The 26,817-nt window shown below is 53.3% G+C and overlaps 1 protein-coding gene across 1 annotated transcript in view; it reads right to left on the minus strand.

Moving 5' to 3' along the window:
* Positions 1-26,487, minus strand: part of RAB11FIP4 (RAB11 family interacting protein 4) — a 134,255-nt gene extending 107,768 nt beyond the window's left edge. Inside the window, exon 1 of the mRNA XM_032280959.1 lies at positions 26,161-26,487. Within this exon, the coding sequence (XP_032136850.1) occupies positions 26,161-26,319 (159 nt within the window). The 5' untranslated portion in view covers positions 26,320-26,487. The remainder of the gene's footprint in view (positions 1-26,160) is intronic.
* Positions 26,488-26,817: the final 330 nt, after the last annotated feature.

Consider the following 26,817-nt stretch of genomic DNA (forward strand, 5'->3'; position numbering starts at 1 on the left):
GAAGGAAGGAAGGAAGGAAGGAAGGAAGGAAGGAAGGAAGGAAGGAAGGAAGAAAGAAAGAAAGATAGAAAGAAAGAAAGAAAACAGATAGCATTACAGTCTTACATTCTTTAAAAGGCTAACAAGGAGACACTAGGAACACTTCTACACACATAGTTTCTATAACTTAGATGAACTAATGGACCAATTCTTTGAAAAACACAACGTACCAAAGCTCATGCAAGCAAGAAGAAACAGGTAATCTGAACAGTCCTTGAGCTATTAAAGAAATTAATGTCCACAGGGTCCCATGGCTCACACCTGTAATCCCAGCACTCTGGGAGGTCAAGGCGGGTGGATCACCTGAGGTCGGGAGTTGGAGACCAGCCTGATCAACATGCAGAAACCCCGTCTCTACTAAAAATACATAATTAGCCAGGCATGGTGGAGCATGCCTGTAATCCCAGCTACTCTGGAGGCTGAGGCAGGAGAATCGCTTGAAGCTGGGAGGTGGAGGTTGTGTTGAGCAGAGATCACGCCATTGCACTCTAGCCTGGGCAGCAAAGGCAAAACTCAGTCTTAAAAAAATAATAATAATTAATTTCTTAATTTATACCCTTCCAAAAAGAAAAACTTCAGGCCCAGATAATTCCACTAAGTATTTAAGGAAAATATACATAAATCCTGCACAATCTCTTCCAGAGAATACATGAGACACTTCCCAACTCATTTTATGGGGCCAGTAATACCCTGATACCCAAACCAAACAGAAGCAATATAAGAAAACTACAAACCAATATCCCTCATGAACACAGATGCAATGAGCTTCAGCAAAATATTAGCAAATCAAATCCAGAAGATATATATGAATAATATAACAAGACCAACAGGCGAATGGGGTTTATCCAGCAAAGCTGTCCCAACATTTGCAAACTAACAGATGTAATCTATACCTGACTAAAGAAGAAAAACCCATTGAAAGATGCAGAGAAATCAAATGGCAAAATTCAACATCCATTCATGATACAAAAAAGAAAAACAACAAAAAACAAACACCTCTCAACAAAGTAGAAATAGAAGGGCACTTCCTTATTTTTCCTTATCTTAGAGAAATGAAAACTTACATTCACACACACACATACACAAAACTGCACACGAATGTCCACAGCAGCATTACGCATAATCGTCCAAACCTGGGAACATCCCCAATGTCTTTCAACAAGTGAATGGACAAGCAAGTGTTCTGTTATCAAAAGGAACAAATGATTGACACAAAAATACACAGATGAATCTCGGATGCGTTATGCTACGGGAAAGAAACCACATCCCCAAAGGTTACAAACTGTATGATTCCATTTATGTGCAAAAGGCAAAACCATAGTGACAAAGGACAGATCAGTGGATGCCAAGAGTGAGAAGGAGGGACTGAAGACAAAGGAACGGCCAGAGGGAATTTGGGGATGAACAGTTATATAACCCTGATGGCGGTGGGAGTTACAGGAATCTATGTAAATAGTGACACTTCTTCCCCTAAGCCCCCAAAAGCAAATTTTACTGTATGTGAAGTAAAAATATATATATATATATATTTCAAAAATTTTCTTTAAAAATCAAGGGAACTGGCTGGGCACAGTAGCTCACGCCTGTAACCCCAGCACTTTGGGAGTAGGTCAAGGCAGGAAGTTGAGCTCAGGAGTTCAAGACCAGCCGGGCAACAGGGCGAAGCCCCATCTCTACAAAAAAATAAACAAAATTAGCTGGGTGTGGTGGTGCACGCCTGTAGTCCCAGCTATTTGGGAGGTTGAGGTGGGAGAAGCACCTGAGCCTGGGAAGTCAAGGCTGTGGTGAGCTGTGATTGTGCCACAGCACTACAGCCTGAGTGACACAGTGAGACTCTATCTTGAAAAAAAAAAAAAAAATCAAGAGAATTGCACATGTAAACTTAGATATCTGGCTTTAAAATTTTATTTCTATCTTTTTTATAGACAGGGTCTCACTGTCACCCAGGCTGGAGTGCACTGGCACGATCACAGCTCACTGCAGCCTTGACCTCCCAGGTGCAAGGGACCCTCCCAACTCAGCCTCCTAAGCAGCTGGGACTACAGACGTACACCACACCTGGCTAATTTTTTATTTTTTGTAAAGATGGGGTCTCATTATGTTGCCCAGGTGGTCTTGAACTCCTGGCCTCAAGTGATCCTCCTGCCTTGACTTCCCAGTGTTGGGATTACAGGTGTGAGCTGCCACCCCCAGCCCCTGGCCTTTCTTGAAAAATCAGATCTGGTAACACAAGTCTCATATTCCCCCACAGCAACAATGAGCGACAGCTGAATTCCAGCATACTGTTTAGAAAGGGAATGTGCTCTGCTCCCCAGTTAATCACGGGAAACCCAAACACCAAGTAGTTCTCCACCCCCGCCCCACCCCCACCCCAGCTCCACCTCCTACCTAGGCTGCTTCCCTTCCCGGCCCCCAGGCCCCCATAGGCATCGGAGTGGCAATGCCTGCTACCCAGGGCAATAACCTGGGCTTGGCTGGGCACCTGAAGTCGTCTATACCTGCAAAAGGTGTTTCAGGGCTTGGCTTGGGGTGGGGTGAAGTTGAAACACCCACACATAAAAAAGCAGCCACAATAGAAGGCAGACAGGAAAAAGAAGGGAGAGGACAGTAACCTGAGGGCGAGAGGGGAGCGTCTGGGCACCTGGAGACTCCCTGCAGCCGCAGGGCTGGGAAGTGCCTTCCAGCACTGAAAGTCGTGGCCCCACGTGGAGCCTAGGTTGACCCGGAAGTGCTTCTGGGGAGGGGACCCTCTGGAGGAGGTGAAGCAGCTGCTGAAGCCAGATCCTTGCTCAGGGGTGGCTACTCTGAGGGCCTTACATTCAGGGACACCTGTGGGGACCCTGGGGTACCGGAGGCATCGCAAATCCCAGGACCAGCTGCAGGGTTTTCTACAGGGAGCTGGCCAGGTGAGACGGACAGTGGGGAAGGACGTGAAGGGCAGCAAGAGGGAACAGGAGAGGGGGAGGGAGCCATGCTGGCAAAGGCAGGGACCCTGGGGTAGATGGAGGGAACGTGGGGAGGAGGAGTCCTCAAGAGATGGGGCCTAAGAGAGAACAAGCCTGAAATACAAGGGTTTATGAGCCAGGCAAAGGGCTTGCATGCGCTTTATCCTGAATATGAGCCATAGTGCTCATTCAGGGGCAAGTGCTGGCCGCGGTGGAGGGAGCCCTGGCTGGTGTCAGGCAGCCTTCGAAGCACTTAAGTGTATCACTCCCAGCAGCTCCGTGAAGGAGCCAATCAGCCCATCATTCCCCGGCACAGCAGTGGACCTGATGTGCCTCAGCCTCCACACACAGCAGGCAAGGCTGGAATCCAGCTCCCCCTGGCTCTGTCCCTCTCCAGGACGGCCCCTCCTCCTGGGCTCTGGCCCCTCCTGGGGCTTCAGGCGAGATGTTCCAGCTGCTTGTTGATGCTGACTCCCCGCAGTCCAGCTGCCTGACGTCAGGGCACACAATAGGACCCTGTACTCTGGAACCGCCACCCCCAGGCCCGCTGGTGCGACAAAGCACAAGGCGGCCACTGGCCCTCTCCGTCAATTCTGAGGCAGGGATGGGAGAGAAGCCAGGCAAGAGCTTCAGCAACACCAGCCTGAGACAAGGGATGAGGGAAGCATTTCCAAAGTGGGTCCCGCCAGTTCCTGCACCCTGGGCCCAGGCCAGAGCATCTGACCATCTTGCTCCCAATCCCTAAGCCCACTCCCCTCCATGTGAAGGGCTGTCCTATGGAATCAGTCACACTTGCCCTGGGTGAGCCACAGGTAGAGGTGCGACAGCGTGTGGTTGTGGAAAGAATCCTGGAGGAACCAGGGGCCCGGGCTCAGGACCAGCTCCATCATTAGTGGGACCCAGGGCAAAGGGGAAAATTGCCACGAATTTAAAGAAGGTGACCACAGAGCACTGAACCCTGTGTGACTGCACAGGCCGCATGCCCAGAAAGCCGGCTCTGCTTGGGCATCAATGATTGGACCTCGGGCACATTGCCTCTCTCAGCCTCAGTTTCTGTATCTATAATGCGGTTCCGGCCAGATCACAGAGCTGAATCAAGGACGCCAGAGGCTGTAGAATGTCATGAAGAGCCAGGTGCAAAGGTGCATAGAGAGGGCCTATGGGTGATGGGTGAGCCTTCCGCTGGGAGGGGCAGGCAGAGGGGCCACTGGCCAGCTGGGAGGCTGCAGAGACTGTCCACAGGGGGGCCGAGATGACAAAGCAGGGTGGTCCCTGAGACCCGCTGAGAATCTTGGGGATGCTGTGCTTCCTGGGCCCTACATCCAGTCCCAGCTCTACCACCAACTGCTTTACTGAGTGGTCTCGCTGAGCTCCTCCCTCTCTCTGGGCCTCAGTTTCCCCATCTGGAAAATGGCAGCATTGGATAACATTAATATTGAATGTCTCTTCCAGCTCTGAAGTCTAGATGATCACAATGCTTTCAGTTAAGTTGAGGTGGGCATGGGGTTGGCGGAGGAAGCGAAGAAAACCAGAGTGGAGAGGCAGACGGGGGAAGCAGAAGAAAAATGCCTCCATCCACTGGCGCTTCACCGCAGACCAAGTAAATGGCTTGGGGACCTTGGAGTGGGTGAGGCCCTGGGGAATTACTCAACCTCCCTCTGGGCCTTTTACTTCCTGTCTTCTATAAAGTCAAGAAGTAATCACAAGAATGGAGGCAGATCCGTTGGCCACCACTATCCTGCCCCTCCCCTCTTCTCTGTCCACGTGTAGCCCCTCTGGGTCTGAGGTGCCTACCTTCTGTCTGACCAGGTTCCTGGGGCCTGCTCAGCCTGTGGCATGAGTTCTGATTGAACCAAGCCAGCTCATTCCCCTTGCCAGGGATTGGTTCAGGCAACAACAGCATGTTATACATCTCTGGCCAATGAGCCATGAGGAGACATCCGCAGGGGGCTCTGAGAGAGGCTGTCTTTGGGGGTGGGTGGCATCCATAGGAATCTCTCCCCTCCCTGCTTCCCCTGCTGGAGAATGGACACCACTTGGGTTGACCCCGGCCAGGAAGCTCAGTGGAAGGGGACTGGGTCCTGGCTGATGCCTCTGAGCCCCTGAGGAACCAGCCCTGGAGCTGCCCTACCTTGGTCCCTTGTATTATAAGAATACATTTGCCTTAGGATTTACATGATTTTGCATTGGTTCCTGGCTCCTAAAGCTGGAGGGCCCCTACTCAGTGAAGGACCTGCTGGGATAAAAGGTGGTGATGGGAGGGAAGGTGGAAGGGGCTGTGTGGCTTTGGAGTGCCTCTGGCCAGGGTGGCCAGACATCCAGAGGGCCAGCCAGCACCATGGCCCCGTGACATGGTACACAGGTCACTGCCTCCTAGGAAGTGCTGTCCCACCAGCCACAGCTGGAGACGCCGTCCTTTATGGGACCACCAACACGTCCATCCGTCCATCCGTCTGAGTCTGAGTGTCATCAGGCCAGGCGGGCCCTCATTCATAGCCTGAGCCTGGGCTGACAGAATCCCTCAGGCCACCCACGAGGGCTTTGTTTGGGGTCTGAATAGGAGTGAAAGTGACAGAAGCCTGGGTGGTCTCTGAAGCAGACTGGCCTCCACATGCATCCGTCCATCTGTCCGTTCCTTCCTCAAATGTTTCCACAGCTCTTCAGCCAGACTGGCCTGTGAGGAGACAGAGAGGCTCCTAGGAAGCTCCCAGGGAAGGAACAGATGTCCTGGAGTTATTTTTGAGCGAAATAAAAATAGCCTGGGGAATAGCATAAAAGTGTGTAGGTGACTGTTAACACTGCGACATGCCCAGGGCCAGCGTAGCGGGGCTCCCAGGCTCTGGAGGCAGACGGCGCTGCGCTGGAATCCCACCTCCTCCATTTCCGAGCTGTGTGACCAGCCGCGATGACTCAACCTCCCTGAGCAGCAGCACCGCCTGGTCATGTGTCAGGACTGAAGGGAACGGCCCATCGAGACGGCCTGGCGGCTGACACAGAGCAGCCTTGGGATAAAGGAGGCTTTCACAGGCAGAGCACGGCTCCAGGCTGGTCAGGAAGCCGCTGACACCGTGAACTTCGTGAGCTGGGACGGCCAGTCCTCGCACCTCTCCTTCCAACAATCTTTAACTGGCTGAATTTACAAAATGACCCAGGTCATTTTTAAACTTAGGGAAAAAAACTCAAGGAAGCTCTTTTCATTCTTTTGAAAAACTGCTCACTGCATTGTGGGGGAAGATAAGACAGGCTCCATCACAATGTAACCCCCTCCAAGGTGCTACCTCAAGTCCTTGCAGTTTTGGGGCCCGGAGGAGACAGACAGCCTAGAGGGTTTGGGACACGTGGAGGGGCCTTGGAGGTGGGGTTATGCCGGAGTGCAGGTGGGAGGGCTGACACAGCAGGTGTGGGGGATGGGGACCCAGGAGGGGGGCTTTGGTGTGAGCAAAGGCAGGGAGGAGGGAGGGGGTAGCTCAAGGCCAGGCCCTAGAGGTGCCCGAAGGGTCTGAGGAGGCACAGCTGCTCTGAGTGGCTGGAGGGCAGGGGGAAGACGGAGGACACTCTCTTCTGGTGGGGACCAAGGGAGGGCAGCTTCCTGGCTGCACCCTCAGTGTGAAGCCCTCTGCTGATATCTCTGGCTCTCACCAAAGTTTGAAAGGCTCTGCTCCCTGTGGGGCTTTTGTTGGCTTCTGACCCGTTATTTAAGGTTTTACGTGGGAATGTCTGCTCACCAAAGCAGGGTGCTGGCCTGCACGAGTTGGGCTGCTCCGAGCTGTGTCCCTAGACGCTGCCTCCTCTAATCCATCTATACTGCCCCGTCCAAAACAGGCCCTGCCCCCAGCCCTGACACTTCAACTAGACTCAGACTGAAAAACTCCCACCAGCCCTCCTTCCGTTCCCCAGAAAATGGAGTTAACCAGGACACCTCATGGCCTTTCAGTGAATTGAGGTTTAGCAACAGAAACAAAGCAAAACACAGTGGCTCCAGCCAGAAATTCCACTGCTGTTGCTCTCAGTACAGCACAAGATGGCAAGTGAGAAGGGCGACTTGCTCTGGGAACCCCAAACGGAATTTCAAACCTGCCATGAGGCCCTGGCAGACCCCAACCTCCCTGAGCCTCAGTTTTTTCGCCTGTGAAATGGGGCTGGTACCACTCCTCACCTCATACCGTCACCATGGGGATCAGAGGGGATCTGGATTTGAGAGCTCTTGCCATAGGTGAAATACTGCTCAGGGGTGTAATGACCCCTTGCTGCCTCCTCCAAGTGTCCCTCCCTGCTGCCCTCCAGGGGCCAGGCGGACACCTATGGTGGCTGCGGGGCCACAGTGGTGGTGGTGGCAGCAAGATCCTGTCCACTGGTCAATCTCTCCCTCCAGAAACCTCACCTGGACCCCAGGGGCAGGCAGCCTGCAGCCCTGGCAGGGGCCCTGAAACCTACCTGGACTGGTGCCTGCCTGCTTCTGGGACTCACTGGTGCTCATGTACATTTTCTGGGCCAGGCCTAGCCAGGAACTGGGGACAAGAGGAGCTCTCAAGCCAATGTGGGTAGCAGAGACTAAGGTGGCCCAGCCCCTTCCTAACCGTGGTCCCTGTGGTGGGACAGGGCCGAATGGAGATTATGGTTCCAGTTTCACTGATGAAGTGAGTGGGACCCAGAGAGGTTGAGTCCCTTGCCCAAGGAGGCCAGGATGTCCTTTCTTAGGCAGTGCCAATGTGTTACATGTAGGAAGCTTTCTGAAATCTGTAAGTTTGAAAGAGGCTGGGCCAGAGTCAGTGTTTTTACCCGAAGCTTTCCTGGACTAAAGTGAAGGGGAAGCAGGCTCCGTTTCCACATTGCTGGACCAACTGCTGGGCCGGAACACCCTTTCCTCCCTCTGCTTGCCGGACACGGCGTGGGGCCCCTGCTCTGGAGGCCTAGAGCTTTTCTCCCTTACACAGAACATTAAATGGGCCATTTCCACAGCAAAACTGGCATCTGGGTGACAGGAGGGTGGTGGTGTACGTGGTCAACCCTAGAGGGTGAAACGTCTCAGTTCCCTCGCCCCACACCCCTGCCTGTAGCTCCTGGGTGCAGCTGCCAGCATTGATGCACTCACGTGGGGAGGGAAATTCTGGTGGGATCTCCCTGGGTCCTCCAGGGACCAAGCTGCTCCCCAAGTGGAGGAGAAGCTGGGCAGCTGGGGCCCTCCCAGAGCCCCAAACGAGGCGAGGATGATGGCCAGAGGGGCTGCCTGTCTCAGACTCTCTAGCCCTCACTTCTTCTCTGCTGCAACTGCGCCTTTCCCTACAGTCTGAGTAGCTGGGAAAATTCCTTAGGGCCCAGCTGGCAGGGCCAAGGGGCACATGGGAGGTTTTGAGTCTACTCATTTTTTGGACTCTCTGTGAAAAGTTCTTTTCCAGCAAGCACAGCAGGAGCTGAGAGGCTCCATCCATGATTGAAGCCCTGATTTATAATTTAGACCTCTTTCCCAAAAGAAAGTGGCTCGGAGGCCTAGGGTGGAGGCAGAGGACCAGTATAATGGGGTCCTGGGCATCAGAAAGGACTCAGGCGTGTGGCACATGTACACCCTCCCCCTGGTTTACCCTCATGCCAGCCCTTGGAGGGAGGTTACTAGCCTCACTTAATAAACCAGAAAACCAAGACTCCAGAGAGTCAGAGACTTGGCCAGGATCTCCTGGGTAGGAGGAAGGAAAGCGAGGTTTGAGCCTGGCATTCAGATCTGGGCCTGCGTGTCCTGCATTAAACCCTGTGCCGTCCAGGGTGGAAGGATGAGGGGATTCTCATCCTGTCATCTCAACGCAGCTCTGCAGAGCCTGTTCACCAAGGTGGGGCCCTGGAAGCTGCATTTTCCAAGGCTTCCCCTGGAGATTCTGAAGATGAGACCCTGAGAGGGGAATCCAGATTGGGTGGCTGGCAGACCTTACCCAGGCAGGCAGTGGCAGGGGGCTGGTCCTCAACCTGGGCCCTGGTCTTGGAACTGGCAATGCCCTCCAAGGCTGGCACAAAGGCAGTAGGTGGTGGCGGTGGAGATATTCCCAGCAGCAACAGTGGAAAGAGAGGGACTGCCATCACCCCTTCCCAGGCAGACTCAGCCCGCAGCAGTCACAGCCCCTCCAAGAGTGTGATACCATGCCCCGCCCCCTTCAGCCCCCTCAGAGCGGCGCTGGGATTACAGGCGCGCACCACCATGCCTGGCTAATTTTTGTATTTCTAGTAGAGATAGAGTTTCATCATGTTGGCCAGGCTGGCCTCCAACTCCTGGCCTCAAGTGATCTGCCCACCTCAACCTCCCAAAGTGCTGGGATTACAGGCATGAGCCACCACGCCCAGTCCAGCTTACACTCTTTTCTGCTATGCAATACCCCCTTTTCAATTTACTCCTGTATCTGCAGCCACAGGTGCAGGAATATGTTTCTCCATCATCATCATCATCCCGGGACCATGTGGTGGCGGCAGCAAGCACACAATCCCAGTGGCTTCTGGACTTGGATGCTTATCCCTATCCCCCCAAGAGCCCCAAATAGTCTATAACTTGTGCAGAACTTCCTCTTCTAAATATCCCCAAGGGCAGAGTCCACCCTAGTAACTCCCCTGGGTAAAGGACTTAGGGCGCACAGGTGCTATGCTAAGTGCCCTAGTAACTCCCCAGGGTAAAGGGCTTAGGATGCACAGGTGCTATGCTAAGTGCCCTAGTGACTCCCCGGGGTAAAGGGCTTATGACGCACAGGTGCTATGCTAAGTGCCCTAGTGACTCCCCGGGGTAAAGGGCTTAGGACGCACAGGTGCTATGCTAAGTGCCCTAGTGACTCCCCGGGGTAAAGGGCTTAGGACGCACAGGTGCTATGCTAAGTGCTTCACCCTCCTTCTTCCATCAGCATCACGCTAACCCTCTCAGAGGAACAGTGCTGCATCCCCATTTCACAGGTGAGGCACAAGGAAGTAGAGAGGCCATCCCAGGTCACTCCCAGGTTCAGCAAGCTGGAAAGCTGGGAGTTGACCTCTGACCTGTTCAGACCCTGAGTCCTTGACCGCAAAGCCCTCCTGCCTCCTAAACCATCTAGCGGCCTCAAGAAGCACAGAGGAACTTGCTTCCACATCACAAGATTTCGAGGGCAGGGCTCAGGAGGCGCTGGGGCTCCTGGGTTCCTGGCTGGTCCCCTTGCACTCTATTTGTTCACTCACACAGTTGCCAAGTATCACTGCGCCCTGTTACGCACTATAAACCCAGCACTATGTACCAGTACAACCTGGTGTTGGAGACAGAGGGCTGCAGAAACCCGGTGTCTGTCCTCATGGTCACTTTGCCAGCGGAACCACAGAAATAAACGCTCCTCCCTTCTCCTCCAGGGCAGGGTGGGAACCAAGAGTACTTGGGCTGAGAGGCGAGGTTTTCCTGCATATCTGTAGTTTCTTTCTACCCAATGTCGAGCTGCCCCTTGCCTGGTAGGTGCACCCTGATTTTCCTCTGGGGAGCTGCTCCTCCCTGATTCCCTGTGATTTGGATGGGCTGCCCCTGAGGGGTGGGTGCCTGACCAGGCCTGGTCAAGTGGAGACTCACCCACTCCAAGCATAATTCTTTGCATCGACTGGGAAAACAGCAAGCATCGCTGAAACATGTAATAGATGTTGGGAAGACATTTGGTACAATTTACCATCTGGGCTTGAATAAAACTCTAACAAAAGGAGAACGGGGAAGAGAGGGGATGGTCTTTATTAATATGCAAAAGAATATTAACCTAAACCCAAGTACCGACAAGCTACTTCTCGGTAGGAAGCTATGTCCCTCCACTGTAACAAATAATGAGGAAAGGATGACGGGGTCCTGCCTCCGCCAGCCCTCACCAACCCTAATCCCTGCTGGCTCCACCACAATCCAAGACCACACCGGGGCCAGGGAACGGCCTCAGCCCGGCTAGCTGTGTTTGTCTGCTCAGATCAACTCTGCGGCCGTCTGTGTGCACGCTTCACCTGGTCCATCATTCCTGCTCTGCTGCTTGTGATTTGGTTTCTCTGCCCACCAGGCTGGAGTCCTCCCCTGCTCCGTAGCAGGAGGCCTGACTACCTCGTGCTGGCCACCTTCCCTCTCCATTTGCCACCTCTCGTGCCAATGCCAGCCTCAGCCTCTTCAGGATTCACCACTTGCTTTGGGACCCTGTCTGTAAGACCACAGCCCCTGCCCCGGCCTTTCCCCTTGACTCACAGCTGGGCCTGTGGCCAATGTTCCAGTGCATGCCAGTCAGGGCGATGTCTCCTGTGCCCACCCGGCTTAGCTCTAGAGAGGCTGGTGGCTCCCATCTCAGAAGGAGAAGTAATTGAACTCAAAAGAAAAGAAGACATAACAAAATAATGACTTTCAAAGTGGATGCGATGGCTTACCTAAAAATGCAAAGACATCAACCAGAAAACTGCCAGAAGTAATCAATGAATTCATACTAGTGCTGGGAGCAGAAATAAATTTACAAAAAAATCAATATTCCTATATGCTAGTGACATACAGCTAGGAAAAAAAACAATGGAAAAAAAGTACTTCATCCTCAGCAGTAATAAAACACATTAAATATTAAACATTTATGCAGTCCAATCGTAAAACATTTATTTTTAATGTTAATATTTTGCTCCTATTGGGAGGACTAAATATAGTATGTAAAGATGGCAGCACTCTTTAGTAGACTGAACGCAATGCCAATTATAGACCCTGAAAAGTGTGTTACATTCTTCAAAATCCATAAATAATGAAGACTATCAGAGGGTTTTTTTTTTTTTTTTTTTTTTTCTGAGACAGAGTTTTGCTCTTGTTGTCCAGGCTGGAGTGCAATGGTGTGATCTCAGCTCACTGCAGCCTCCGCCTCCTAGGTTCAAGCGATTCTCCTGCCTCAGCCTCCTGAGTGCTAGGGTTACAGGCACGCACCACCATGCCCGGCTAATTTTGTATCTTTAGTAGAGACAGGGTTTGTCCATGTTGGTCAGGCTGGTCTCGAACTCCCGACCTCAGGTGATCCACGAGCCTCCCAAAGTGCTGGGATTACAGGCATGAGCCACCACACCCGGCCCAGAGGGATTTTTAAAAGACAATAATGGTTGGCTTGTTTCAATTAAAAAATATATTATTCCAAGTAGTAATGACCAAAATGTTATAATGTTGCATTAAAAAGAATGATGGTGATGAGGTGTGACAGGCTGGGGAGGTAAGGTGCAATGAATCCATAGGGATACTCAGAAAAGGAAAGGCTTTTTTTTTCTTGTTTTTTTTTTTAGACGGAGTTTCGCTCTTGTTACCCAGGCTGGAGTGCAATGGCGCAATCTCGGCTCATCGCAACCTCCGCCTCCTGGGTTCAGGCAATTCTCCTGCCTCAGCCTCCTGAGTAGCTGGGATTACAGGCACGCACCACCATGCCCAGCTAATGTTTTTGTATTTTTAGTAGAGACGGGGTTTCACCATGTTGACCAGGATGGTCTCGATCTCTTGACCTCGTGATCCACCCGCCTTGGCCTCCCAAAGTGCTGGGATTACAGGCTTGAGCCACCGCGCCCGGCCTTTTTTTTTCTTAACAGAACAATGCTCTGTGGAAAGAATAAAAATCACTATTTTGCAACCACCAGTGTAATTTACTCAGGCCAGGAGCATCAGTGGATGTTAAAATCATTGTGTAAATCAAATGCTGACACTGTCTCAAGGTATGGCCCCACAGATTACATATTAATTATAAGAGGAAGAGTACCATTATGTTGAATAGATGAGGTAGACACCACCTTAATCAAGTGATCAAACGCAGCACCCTCAAAATCGGACAAATGAACATCACGTGGCCCCTTATGAGATGCTCTGAAGACACACCACCACCTGTCCTTGCCAAAAATGCTTACTGTGTATCTAACCTTGAGGAAACAGACACATCCAGACGGTGGGACAGTCTGTAGGACAACTGGCCCGGACTCGTCAGAAACGTCAATGTTATCACAACTGGGGAAATGTGATTATGAACTGAAGGCGAGGCGATGTTGCTGAATTAATGTGAAATCCCCAGGTGTGATGACGGTGCTGCACTTGGGCAGGAAACTGTCCCATATTTATAGGAGAAAGGTCAAGATGTCTTCGATGGAGATAGATGATACATGGATAGACACAGACAGATAAGAGGCAGAGTGAAAGCCAGGCGTGATGGCTCATGCCTGGAATCCCAGCACTTTGGGAGGCTGAGGCAGGAGGATTGCTTGAGCCCAGGAGTTCAAGACCAGCCTGAGAAACATAGCAAGAACCCCATCTCTACAAAAAATAAAAATAAATTAGCAGGGCATGGTGGTACACACCTGTTAGTCCCAGCTACTCAAGAGGCTGGGGATCACTTGAGCGTAGGAAGTTAAGGCTGCAGTGAACCAGGATCGCACCATTGTACTCCAGCCTAGGTAACAGAGTGAGACCTTGTCTCAAAAAAAAAGATAGAGTGAAAGAAAAACAAATGTGGCAAAACACTAAACAGCTGGTGAGTTGGGGTGCAGGCTCTCTGGGTGTTCATCACATTGTTTTTCAACTTTCTGTCGAATATTTTCAAAATAAAGAGTGTGGGGGAAAAAAAAACAGAAAAAAAACTGATTTACGGAATTTAGTTCTAAGTTAGAAACAAATTCAAATTATTAACAGAACTAAACGTTGAGGCCAGGCGGGGTGGCTCACACCTGTAGTCCCAGCACTTTGGGAGGCTGAGGTGGGCAGATCACTTGATGTCAGGAGTTTGAGACCAGTCTGGCCAACATGGTGGTGGTGGTGGGCACCTGTAATCCCAGCTTCTTGGGAGGCTGAGACAGGAGAATCACTTGAACCCGGGAGGCAGAGGTTGCAGTGAGTCGAGATAATGTCAGTTTACTCTCAAAAAAAAAAAAAAAAAAAAGAACTAAATGTTGAATGAATCTTATAATAAATTCCAAATGAGTAAAATAAATATTTTTATAACTGGTATAAACAAAATAGTTTATTTATTCTTGCTATAGATGGAAAATAAGTGTCTACTAAAGAAGTGATAAATATAATCAGAAACAAAACAGAGGTGATATAATTAAAAGAAAACATTCACACACAGGAAAGCTTTTGAGCAATAAGATGTGATTAACAGAGAGAAAGAAGAAGGCAACAGAGCAAGAAAAAAATGACAGTGTTGAAATATATAAAACTGACTTTAAAATAAAGAGCAAACCAAAAACTCCCCTTGATAAATGCTCAAAAAAGATTGATAGGGCAGTTTACGCAGAAAGAAATACCAAGAGTAAATAGCAACATGGAAAAAAATGCCGAGTCTCATGAGCAATTAGAAATGAGAGCGTCCACAAAATCTGCAATACCATTACACACCTATCAAACTGGCAGAAACAAATATATTAAGATAATAGTGCCGACGGGGGCGTGGAGAAACAGGCACCCTCATGCCGGGGGCAAGGCTTACGTGGAGGCAGGGGCGACAGACGGAGGAGACACGACCATTTTTAGAAAAGGTGACCAGGAGCCCAAAGCCAGCGCCTCTGGCCAGACAAGTGAGCCAACAGGCCCTGGACTCTACCCACCCAGTGTCTAGGACGTTCCCCCTGGGGGTCAGGGGCTCTGAGATGCCCACACCTCTGGTTGGCAGCTGAGCGCCTGGGCTGGGAGCAGAGCCAGCGGTACTGAGGGAGGTGCGGCTCAGCCCAGGGTACCTAGGACTCCTCCTCCAGGCCTTCAGCAGGGAGCCTGGCTCCAGACACCCACTCCTTCCACCCTCTTGAGGGCATCACCTGGGCAGCAAAATGCCCCCTGGGCTCCACCCTGCTCACACCAGAGCAGAGGCTGAGCCCAGGGGTTGACCAGCTGGCCCAGGTGCCCAGCCAGGTGGGCTGGATTCAGTGAGCTGAGCGGGCAGAACAGAGCCCTTCACAGACAGTTACAGTGATGGGTGTAGGGCCAGTCCCACCTGGGATGAGGCAGGGGCGGGAGAGGGAGGAGCCACGACCCTCTCCAGGGCAGATTCAGGCACAGGAGATAGCTTGAGGTGGACGAAGGTCATGATAGCTCACACTAGGCAGTCACAACCAGATGTGTGTCACCGCCAAGGTCAGGTACAGAAATTTAATTCAGTACTAGTTAGCTTTCTTTTTCCTATAAAGTAGTTTAAATTTCTATATCAAGAATAATATGGCTGGGCCAGACATGGTGGCTCACGCCTGTAATCCCAGCACTTTGGGAGGCCAAGGAAGGCAGATCACGAGGTCAGGGATTCGAGACCAGCTTGGCCAACATGGTAGAACTCTGTCTCTACTAAAAATACAAAAAATTAGCTGGGCGTAGTGGCTGGAGCCTGTAATCCCAGCTACTTGGGAGGCTGAGGCAGGAGAATCACTTGAACCCGGGAGGCGGAGGTTGCAGTGAGCCGAGATCTCACCACTGTATTCTAGCCCTGATGACAGAGTGAGACTCTGTCTCAAAAAAGAAAACCCCACAATATTTGATATATATTTTTTTGTTTTAAAATAAAGGGCAGGCTGGGAGTGGGGGCTCACATCTGTAATCCAAGCACTTTGGGAGGCTGAAATGGGTGGATCGCCTGAGGTCAGGATTTCAAGAACAGCCCAGTCAACTTGGTGAAACCCTGTCTCTACTAAAAATACAAAAACTTAGCTGGGCGTGGTAGCAGGCGCCAGTAATCCCAGCTACTCGGGAGGCTGAGGCAGGAGAATCACTTGAACCAGGGAGGCGGAGGTTGCAGTGAGCTGAGATTGTACCACTGCACTCCAGGCTGGATGGCAGAGCAAGACCCTGTCCCCACCATACAAAAAAAAAGTTGGTTGGCGGTGGCTCACACCTGTAATCTCAGCACTTTGGGAGGCTGAGACAGGAGAATCACTTGAACCAGGGAGGTGGAGGTTGCAGTGAGCCAAGATTGTGCCACTGCACTGCAGCCTGGGCAACAGGGTGAGACTCCATCTCAAAAAAGAAAGTAAAGAGCAGCTGCCCTTGGAAAGATTCTGAGAGCGAGGGCAAGCCCTGGAGCCATGTGAGCTCAGCAGGCGTGTGAGCGCCACCCGCACTGGGCTCAGGGCTCCAGCTCCCGGTCAGGTCACCGAGCCTCCAGACTGCCGGGGAGCCTCCCTCTGGCCCTCCCCTTCTCTCCATCCTCAGGCTCCCCTCTCCTTGCCCCTGAACTGGGACAGAAGCCTCTACCTTGGCCCCTTCTTCCCCACCCACGCTACTTTTAAGCGGGTTTGTCTGAAGGTACCAGAGCCGTGTGGCCCTCTGCTTAAACCTCTTCAACATTTTATTCCGACACCTTTGGGGTAAAATCAAGCCCTGCCACCTCCTGCCTCCAGCCTGGCTGGTCGGCCCCTGCCCCCCACCCCTGCAGGTGGGCCTCTGCACAGGTAAGGTCTCACCTTTGGTATACCCCTTCCCTCCACCCTGGCAGACCCTGTTCCAAACTCAGCCCCACCATCCATTTCTGGAGCCCCACTCCAGAAAGGCTTCCTCACCTCCCAGGCCGAGCGACTATCCTGTCTTCCTGCCTCAGCCACACCTGCACAAGCCTCCGGCCCCGGCCCTCCCGCAGGTCTGACCAAGGTTTCTACATCTCACACCTCCCCCACCGCAGGGAAGGAATCCCATCTTACTCATCTGTATACCCTTTGGCCCCAAACATGATGCAGAGTGGGTCCTCAAAAAATCAAAAAAAATCTGTAAAAGAGCAGATCAGACAGCTGACTCAGAAAACCTAGAGTTGGTGGTAATGGTCATTTTAACAAACACGTGTGGCACTTACTATGTCCCCTGTCGTTTTGAGGGTTCAACATGCACTGCTATTGTTATCCTCACTATACAGACGAGGAGACTGAGGCATAGAGAGGTTAAGTAACATCTCAGAGTCACACAGCGAGTAAGTAGCAGGGCTGGGTCTCAAACCATGTGTGCCTGACACCAGGGCCCAGCTCCCTGCCACTTCCCCAGGGCAGGGAGAGAATGTGAGAGCTGGCCTGGCCTGCACTGAGGTGCTGGAGAAGAGTGGACATGGGGAAGGGGCAGGAGAGCAGGATGGGGCCCGGGCCGGCTAGGGCTCCAGTGCCTCTGACTGGGGAGAATCTGCCGTGCAGGCCAAGGAGGATGCAGGAGCAGAGCGTGTGGTCCAGGCGCTGACGGGGTGGCCAACTAGAGACACAGAAGAATCGGCCCCACACAGCCTGGACCTGCAGAGGACTACCTACGGTGCCTGGCAGGAAACCGGAGCAGTCAGAGAAACACATGCCTCCCAGGGCCGTGGAATCACCATCTGAACAGGAAGTGGTGCGGATGCATGATTCCAGGCGTAGTTCGCTGGCAGGCTCCCTCCCTCTGAAACCTCAGGTCCTGCTGGCATAGCCTCCTTTCCCCACCCAGTGCTGGGGTAGCCCTGCCTGTGGTGCCCATGGGAGGGCCCCGGGCAGTGCCCGCCTGCCCTGCAGATCCCAGAGCTACTTCTGATCTGTGCTTTACCCAGTCAGAGATTCAAATTCCCCAGCCAGAGGAAGCCTCAAATTTCAGATTTCTCCACTGTTAGATTTCTGAAACTCAGATCAGGTCATTCTCTCCCTCCCCTGACCTTCTAAGACCATAAGACCCCCAACTGCAGGAAGCTAAGAAGGCAGCTTTAGAACCTGACAGACCTGGGTTCAAATCCCAGCTCCTCCAGTTACTCAAGACCCTGGACAAGTCACTTCACCTCCCGGAGCCTCCTGGTTACCTTGATGATGAAAGGGATTAAGAAATACAAAGGCAGCCCGCAAGTTGGGTGGGTCCTGGCCTCCTTGGGTCCCCATATCCTCCTGTCCATGGAAAATCACCAGTGGCTGCAGGAGACTTTGGTCATTGCACAAGAGAGCCTGTGCCTGGAGAGTGCGGGGCAGACAAAGGGGTCAGAGGTGCAGTCTTAGGACTGAGGGCAGCTCAGTGCCCGCGAGGGTCACGGGGGACGGGGGTGAAGAAATGATGCAATAGTCACCTCCCGAAGTGCTGAGATTATAGGCGTGAGCCACCACGTCTGGCCTAGGAATAAAAAGCCTTTCAATCTGGACATGTATTAAGGGTAAACGTAAGGGATATTTCCATAAAATCAACTCTATGAAAGTGTCAGCGCATTTATGCAATAACTCGGGGCTAGGTGGACAGCAGTGACCTGGGCACGCCATACGCTGTTTCTAGGCAGCCGCCATGTCCCCTCCATCCTGCCCAGGTGGGTGTGGCTCAGCTCTAAGAGTCAATCCCAGGCTGGACGCGGTGGCTCACACCTGTCATCCCAGCACTTTGGGAGGCCGAGGCAGGTGGATCACAAGGTCAAGAGTTCGAGACCAGCCTGGTCAGCATGGTAAAACCCCATTTCTACTAAAAATACAAAAAATTAGCCAGGCGTGGTGGCACATGCCTGTAACCCCAGCTACTTGGGAGGCTGAGGCAGGAGAAGTACTTGAACCCAGGAGGCAGAGGTTTCAGTGAGCCAAGATCGCACTTCTCCACTCCAGCCTGGGTAACAGAATGAGACTTCGTCTCAAAAAAAAAAAAAAAAAAAGAGAGTGAATCCCAGCCAGCTGTCAGGTACTCCTTCTGCACTGTTCCTGGTGGCACTGCTCAGAGCTGGGGTGGGGACAGCTGCTGGCTGGGTGGGCCAAAGGGGTGCTGCAACAGGAGGGGAAGGAGCCCCCCACCCCACACTCCAGGGCTAAGGCAGAACCCCATCCGCACAAAGATCTGTGAACACCCTATACCTGCTGGCAGCAGGTTGCCCAGGCCGGGGGGCCATGTCCAGGAGCCTGCTGCCCACCCCAGCTCCACACTACCCTCCAAGGCAGTGCTGCACCGACCTTCTCAGGCAGCAGGATCCTGCCCATGGAAAAAGGGGTGTCACTGCAGCCATCCACCCCCATCCTGGGTTCCTGGGCTCCCTAGTCCCCACCCACCAGCCAGGGCGGCTCGCAGGAATCTTCTGGCCCAGCCTGTCCTCCATCTGCCTGGTCCTTTCTCCTCCTTTGCCTTTTTGGTTTTTTTCCTGGTGCTGGGGAAGGTTCCTGGCCCTCAGAGCCAGGGCCAAGTCTGAAAGCCACGCTGCTCGTCCAGCCTCATGGCCCACTTATACGGGGGAGCGTCCCACTTCATGGGGTGGATGCCCCTAAGGGAAGCTTGTGGCTGGTTCAAGGTTCTCTACCCAGTGAAACCCCTCCAAGGGCACGTCCTGCTGATGGAAAGGGCCGACTCTTCCCCCTACTTGCAGCTACACGTCCCCCATTCAGGTCTCACCAGTGGAGGCAGGGATCACATCCGCCATAGCATGGCCCCCTCAACACCGATGCCCCTTCCTTCTCCAGAACTCCAGTGTCTTGAGAATGACGCTGGAACTCAGCAAGGTTTGCCAAATGAATTCAGGCTTCATCAAGAGTGTCCAACAGGCCAGGTGTGGTGGCTCATGCCTGTAATCCCAGCACTTTGGGAAGGCCAAGGCGGGCAGATCACTTGAGGTCAGGAATTTGAGACCAGCCTGTCCACATGGCGAAATCCCATCTCTACTAAAAATACAAAAAAATTAGCTGGGCGTGGTGGCACACACCTGTAACCCAGCTACTCGGGAGGCTGAGGTGAGAGAATCACTTGAACCCGGGAGATGGAGGTTGTAATGAGCCAAGATGGTTCCACTGCACTCCAGCCTGGGCAACAGAGTGAGAGTTCATCTCTCAAAAAAAAAAAAAAAAAAAAGAGTGTCTGACAAAAAATTAGCTGAGCATGGCGGCCTATGCTTGCAGTGCCAACCATTCGGGAGGCTGGGGCAGGAGGACGGCGTGTGCTCAACAGCTCGAGGCCGCAGCGAGCCAGGAGGCACCCCTGCACTCTAGCCTGAGCTACAAAGCCAGAGTCTGACTCAATTACAAAAAAAATAAAGAAAAGCCAAGGTGGCGGCCATGTCTGATAAGATGGATGAGTTCCGGAGGACTTTCCCTCTCATCTAGCCTCCTCCCAGCACAGCCAGATTGGTGGGGACCAGAGGCCAGAGGGTGCTCAGGTAGGCTTCGTCCTCCCACCCCAATGCAGAGTGTGGTGCCACGCACCCATCCCCACGCCCCAAGGGACCTCAGCCTTGGCCCCACTTCCACGATGACCTCCAACCTCGGAAGCACAGTTCCCAGAAGCACAGGAAAGAGAAGACCTCTCCAGGCCCACTCCTGTCCTGCTCTCAGCTCAGGTCCCAGGCGCACCCACCTTTCCCGCCAGGCTCAGGGCACCTGGGCCTTCCTTCTGACAGGCCAGGCTTGTCTCTGCACAGTGGCCTCATTAGGGTGGGGCACATGGAGGGGCCCAGGTTTCAAAAGAGCACCTTTAACTACCACCGTTTAGGAATGGCTCGTTGGGACTTTGCCGGCCTTCCAGGCCCCTGTCAATTCTGCACCCCCCGCCACTGCCCAACTCAGGATGCTTTTCCTCTCTTACCATGTGCCACAGTCCCCTGAGGAGGCCTCCTGCCTCCATCCCTGCTCTCCGCCCCTGTTCTCACACACACATCCGCTCCTGGCCGCCTGGGTCTCCTCACTGCCTATGGGGAACCTCTGATCTGGCCCTGCCTTCCCCTCCACCCCCTTCCTCTGGCCACAGCTGTGGAGGACACAGTTGTATCTTCCCCATTATCCAATCCCCACTCCTGAGCAGGGGAGCGTTAGTTCCAGGTGCTCCTATCCGTGGAAGCCCATGTATCTCAGAAGACATCGACCGAGCCCCAGGGCTGGCTCCTGGCTGGTCTCAGCCCATCCTAGCACCCCGATTCCTTTGCCATTTTAAAGACCCAGGCTTAAGGCAAGTGGCACTGGCAATTCCCCCACAGCAGGCATTAGCTCAGAGAGGACCTGAGGACCCAGGGAGCCCAATGGGGCCTGTCATTTCATCTCCAACAGGGCAGGACAGGGCCACTGCCCCGAGAAGATGGTGCTGTGTTCATGCATGGCAGAGGCCTACTTGATTATTCTTATTTCCATTTCTCTAGCAAGAAGGATGGCCTTCAAACCGGAAAAGGAAGAGGACCTTGCTGCAGGGAAGTGTGGTCCGGGACATCTCTGGCTGCTTTCAACGTCTGCCATTCTCTGACTGTTGAGAGGACACAAGAGGGGCAGAAACACCACAGCTGGTTCAGGAGGGTGGGTTGAGAACACAGAGGCGGGTGCCAGATCTTGACCTCAACCCCTAGCAAATCCCCAGCCAGAACAGCCTCTCAAAGATGCTCGCAAGTGTTTAGAAAATAATAATAACCACAGTGAGAGCACCAGCAATTCTGATGTTATGCCCACTCTGTGCAGACACTGGGCTGAGCCCTTTGTATGTATTAACTCAGCCAAACCCCACAATAACCCTATGGAATGGGGACTCTGATCGGCCCCATTTGATGGATGAGTAAACAGAGGCCTAAAGAGGTCAGAGAGACGCCAGGCGTGGTGGCTCACGCTTGTAATCCCAGCACTTTGGGAGGCTGAGGCGGGTGGATCATGAGGTCAAGAGATCGAGACCATCCTGGTCAACATGGTAAAACCCTGTCTCTACTAAAAATACAAAACCTTAGCTGGGCATGGTGGCGCGTGCCTGTAATCCCAGCTACTCAGGAGGCTGAGGCAGGAGAATTGCCTGAACCCAGGAGGCGGAGGTTGCGGTGAGCCGAGATTGCGACATTGCACTCCAGCCTGGGTAAAAAGAACGAAACTCCCCCCAAAAAAAAAAAAAAAAAAGAGGTCAGAGAGACAACGCAATACATCAGAAGACAGCATGGGGTCAGGACATTGAGCCATCACGTTACATCCTTGTCAGAGTCCTGCTCCCCTGGCATTGTCGACTTTCAGGTCAGGGCAGTGGTGCGCCTCCATCACTCCGTCCCTCAAAAACCTGCATTTCTTTCTTTTTTGTTGTTGTTGCCACAAAAAAAAAAAAAAAGGAAAAAGAAAGAAATGCAGATTTTTTGTTGTCTCACTCTGACACCAGGCTGGAGTGCAGTGACGCAATCTCGGCTTACCACAACCTTTGCCTCCTGGGTTCAAGCCATGCTCCTGCCTCAGCCTCCCAAGTAGCTGGGACTACAAGCATGAGCCACCACACCCAGCTAATTTTTTTTTCTATTTTTAGTAGAGATGGGTTTCACCATGTTGGCTAGGATGATCTCCGTCTCCTGACCTCGAAATCCGCCTCAGCCTCCCAAAGTGCTGGGATTACAGGCGTGAGCCACCACGCCTGGCCTAATTTTTGCATTTTCTGTAGAGCTGGGGTCTCCCCATGTTGCCCAAGCTGGTCTCAAACTTCCTGAGCTCCAGCGATCCTCCCACCTCAGCCTCCCAAAGTGTTAGGATTACAGGCGTGAGCCCCTGCGCCTGGCCCATTGTCTCCCGTTTTCTGCTGTGATGCCTAGGTCAACACAGCAGAGAAATATCAAGGACTAACTAATCCATAAATAACATTATTAATTAAAGTTCATACTTGGTCTAGACTTCCTGTTTTTACCTAATGTCCTCTTCCTGGCTCTAGGATCCCATCAATGATACTATATTTAGTCATCCTGCCTCCTTAGTCTCCACTTGGCTGTGACAATGTCTCAGCATTTCCTTGTTTTGGATGACCGGGACCATTCTGAGAGGTACTAATTAGGTATTTTGCAGAACGCCTCTCAGTTGGGATTATTCTGGTGTTCTTCTCATGACTACACTGAGATTACTGGTTTGGGAGGAAGACCACAGAGGAAAAGGTCTATTCTCACCACATCACACAAGGGTATATGCCATCATCATAATTTGTCACTACTGATGTTGGCCTTGATCACTTTCTGAGACAGTGCTTGTTGGGTTTTTCCACTGTACAGTTGCCCTTCCCCCCATTTTCCAAACTCTACCCTTTATAAGGAAACCACTACAAACATCTCATGCTTATAGCGGGGAAGTTATGCTTCACTTCCTCAATGGGGCAATTATCAACATATGTTATTTGGATTTCTTCTATATGAGAGATTTTCCTATTACTTATTAATTATTCACTGTTCAGTAATTTATGTATATATGTATATTTCATTATGGCCTCATGGATATTTATTTCATACTTTATGACCTCAACCTAGTATATTTTGGTTTCTGCAAAGCATTTGATCCTGGCATCCCTGGTATTCCGGGGATAGGTGGTAAACTGCGGACAATCAGCTCTAGGTTCACTGAACCCCATATCTAATAAATGATTATTATCCACCCCAGGGCACCAAGCGGCTGGGAAATCAGGGTTGCTGCCTGATTTTTAAACAAATGAAATAGAAACTGTCAAGAGTACACTTTTTGTAAGGGAGCCCTCCCCCCGGCCAGAAAAATAACACTCCAATTTTGTAATGCATCAATGGATGTGATGGGTGGTGAGCAGAGATGCCAAATCTATTTCCATGGGTCTCGGTCAACACTGTGAGAGCGGAAAATCACCCCAACAAGTGCCTCGGGGCCCTGTCCATGGTCCTGCCCTGCGTGTTTAACCAGCCTTGTGGATTCAGACACATGAAACACTGCGTCTCAGGCCCACAGGCACCAGCACAGCTGAGAGTGACAGAGGCAGGATGTTAGATTCTTTCTCTTGACTGATACAATGTGATGAAATGAACAAGATGAAATTAAATGGGATTAAGGGTCAAGTAACAGGTTTAGATTCAAGAAATTATTGACACAGACAACAGGCCCGATTGCTTCCACAAGCCAGGATTATTAAAAGAAAAAGGAATTGTGGTACAGTAAGAGAGAACAAAAGTGACAACAACCACATACACTGCACAGTCCTGGAGAGGAAATGGCAAAAATGGACATTTTGGGGTCAAACAGGGAAATCTGAGAAAGGTCTGCATATTCAACGAGATGAAAATTTATTGAAGCAGAAAAGTGATGATCATTTACCAGGAATAAAAGTAGGTTAGAAAATAGTATGCACAGTATGATCTCATTTTCTGGAGAAAATTGACATATAAGCACAGAAACAGCTCTGTAAAGCTCTGACGGAAGTGTTGCCGAGGCGCTGCCTGACAGATAGGACACAGACTTTTGTATTTTGCCTGTCCCTATTTCCAGTTTTCTGCTGGGCATATCCACCGCCTCTGTAATAATCTCAGAGTATGTTTTTAAAAGAAAGAAATCACTGACCCTCCCCCAAGGGTGGGGAATCCCTGGCTTGGCAGAGTTTTCTAAAACAGATCCCTGGAGGTTTCGGTGGCCAGAAACTTAACATGAGTGGAGCGTGCAGTGCCCAATTCAGAGGCAGTCCCACCCTGAGCTATGTGCATATGTGTGAGGATTTGAGGCTACAATAGTCCGCTGTGGGGGGCGGGGGGAGGTCTGCTGGTCCAGCCCTTTCATGTTATTGCTAGGAAAACTGAGTCATAGAATTAGTTGACGGCAGCGTTAGGGCCAGAAGCCAGAGGTCTGGCTACTGGGTCATATGGAAATAGTATAGGACTTCATGATCTGGGGTATTTGCCTTGGAGAAGGGAAAATGGGAGTGAGGAGCTGGGAAGGAGAGAAGGGGCAGGAGTGCTGCTTTCAAATATTTAAAGGCTGCCCCGAAGAAGAGAGACCCAGGTGAGTCCCTGTGCAGAACTGCGATGACCCATTCCCAAGCAGGTCTGTCTCTAGAGTGTATGAGGGAAAAGGTTCACGGCGGGGAGAAGTGGGTGAAGCTTGCCGGGCTCGTGGCTGAAGCTGGTGGCCCCTGCCAGAGGTTGCTGGGAGACCCTTCCCACCACTAAGGCTCTGTGGTTCCAGAGCTCCAGGTTTCAGCCAGAGCTGGTGGCTTCTTTACCAGGCCTGCAGCCTATGTCCTGAGAGGAAGGAGCAGGGCCATCCACATGCCAGAAGTGTGCTCAGCCTGCTCCAGATGGGAACCACTGGGAAAAAGACAGGGCCTGACTGGCCTTTGGGGAAGGAGAGGGGTCATGCTGGCAGCAGGCAGTGCCCTGCAGCAGAGACCTGCAGTGGGCAGTCTGGGCTCTTACAAGCACTGGAGTGGTGCTTCCTGGGGTGGGTACCTGAGTTCTCACACGCCGAAGCTGCCTCGCTCTCTTCTGCCCACTGCTCTCAGCAACTCACAGGTCCTGGCCCGTGCCCACGTGTGGGTGGAGAGATGATTCTCCATCGCCTCCCACTGTCTGGTGACACGGAGGCACAGGCCCAATCTGGCCATTACCCAGCGTCCCCCATGTTCTAAAATGCCTGGCCTGACCTGTCCTGGGAACACAATGCCAGCCAGTGCCCACTTGAGGCCCGTGGCCCCGGCAACCCCATGCGGGGGCGGAGGCCTTAGGTGGCCTGGAAACCCACTTCTCAGGGAAATGGTCCAGGGAAAACCCCTGACCATTTCAGCCAGGTGGGTGTCCCGTCCTCCCTTTAAGACACAGTCCCCAGTCCCCATGCCGGCGGCACCAGAGGACACGGGTGTAGTGTGCATTCCGTGATAGGACTCCGTCCACCCGGCTGGCGGCACCAGCCCTCCGTTTCCAACCCTGTTAACAATCCACAGCAGTCCTGCTTTCCCCAGATAGACGCGGCCTCACCTCATGAAAGCCCCTGCTCAGCCACCGCTCCCTGAGCCTGGCTTTGCCTGGCCTGCCGCAGCCAACACAGCCAGCTGCGAACCCGGCTGCCCAGCAGAGCCTGAATGAGAGGTCACTGGGCCGGGAATCCACGGTGGCCCCAGCAGACACCTCCTTCCGCGCCTGGGCAGGGTGGGTGCCGCCGAGGAGCCATGGCTGCGGAGCGCCCCTACCTGTCCCTTTCACCCTCTGGCCCGGCCCAGCAGGGCGCACACAGATCCCTGCATCTCGGTCTCCGCAGCGGGGGGCGGGGTGGGGAGCCTGGGGCCGGGTTCTGACAGCGCTCTTCCCCAGACACTGGGGGATGTGCAGACGGCTCAGAAGGACCCGCACGGCCGCGGAGGCAAGGTGGGCGCAGAGACCACCCTGGGCGTGAGGCTGACGCTCCGGGCTGGGGAGCCGGGGGAAAAGCGAGGGCCCGGCTGGTTTGGGGATGCCCGGGGAAGGGGGCCGAGGTCCTGGGCTCCGGCGGAAGGGCGGGCAGGAGGGAGGCCACCGCCTCGGGCCGCGCTGGTGACCCGGCGGGGAGTTGGGGGAGGGGTGGCGGGGCCGGGACCGGGCTGGGGCCCGCTTACCTCCTCGCCCTGGCCGAAGCGCAGTCCCAGCGCCGCGACGCGCTCCACGCGCAGGAAGCCGTCGGGGTCGCGGCCGCACACCTCGAACACCTCGCGCAGGCGGCGCACGGAGCGCAGCAGAGCCGCGGGGGCGCCCGCCCAGCCCGCGCCGCCCGCCATCCGGGCCGGCCCGCAGCTCAGCCGGGGCCCCGCGCCCGCCGCGCCCGCCACCCGCCCGCCGCCGCCATCGCCGCGCGCCCTCCGGGGCCGCCCGCCTGGGTCTGCGCCGCGCAGCCTCCGCCCGGTGGCGGCCGCGGCCGATCCGTGTCAGCAGCGACGCCGCAGCCCCCGCCGCTCCGGAGGGGAAGGGAGGGGAGGGGAGGGGAGGGGAGGGGAGGGGGAAGGGAAGGGGAGGGCGGGGGCCGCGGCGAGAGCGGGAGGGAGGGAGGCGGCGGCGGCGGCGGCGAGGACGCTGCAGACAAAAGGAGCCCGGGTCCTTTCGAGTGGGGCCGCCCACGCGGGGTCGGCAGGCGCAGTGCGCCGTCAACAGCCGCCTCCTCCGCGGCCTCAGTTTCCCTCCGGGTCCCCGAGCCCGCTCCTTCCCGTGGACCCCAGGAGCCGCCTGAAGGCCCAGCCCTGCCGGAGGATTCCGCGGGGTCGCGCCCTCCCCGCTGCCCG

This window comes from Sapajus apella, unplaced genomic scaffold (assembly GCF_009761245.1).
Source record: "Sapajus apella isolate SASKATOON/1434 unplaced genomic scaffold, GSC_monkey_1.0 scaffold12, whole genome shotgun sequence".
NCBI lineage: Eukaryota > Metazoa > Chordata > Mammalia > Primates > Cebidae > Sapajus > Sapajus apella.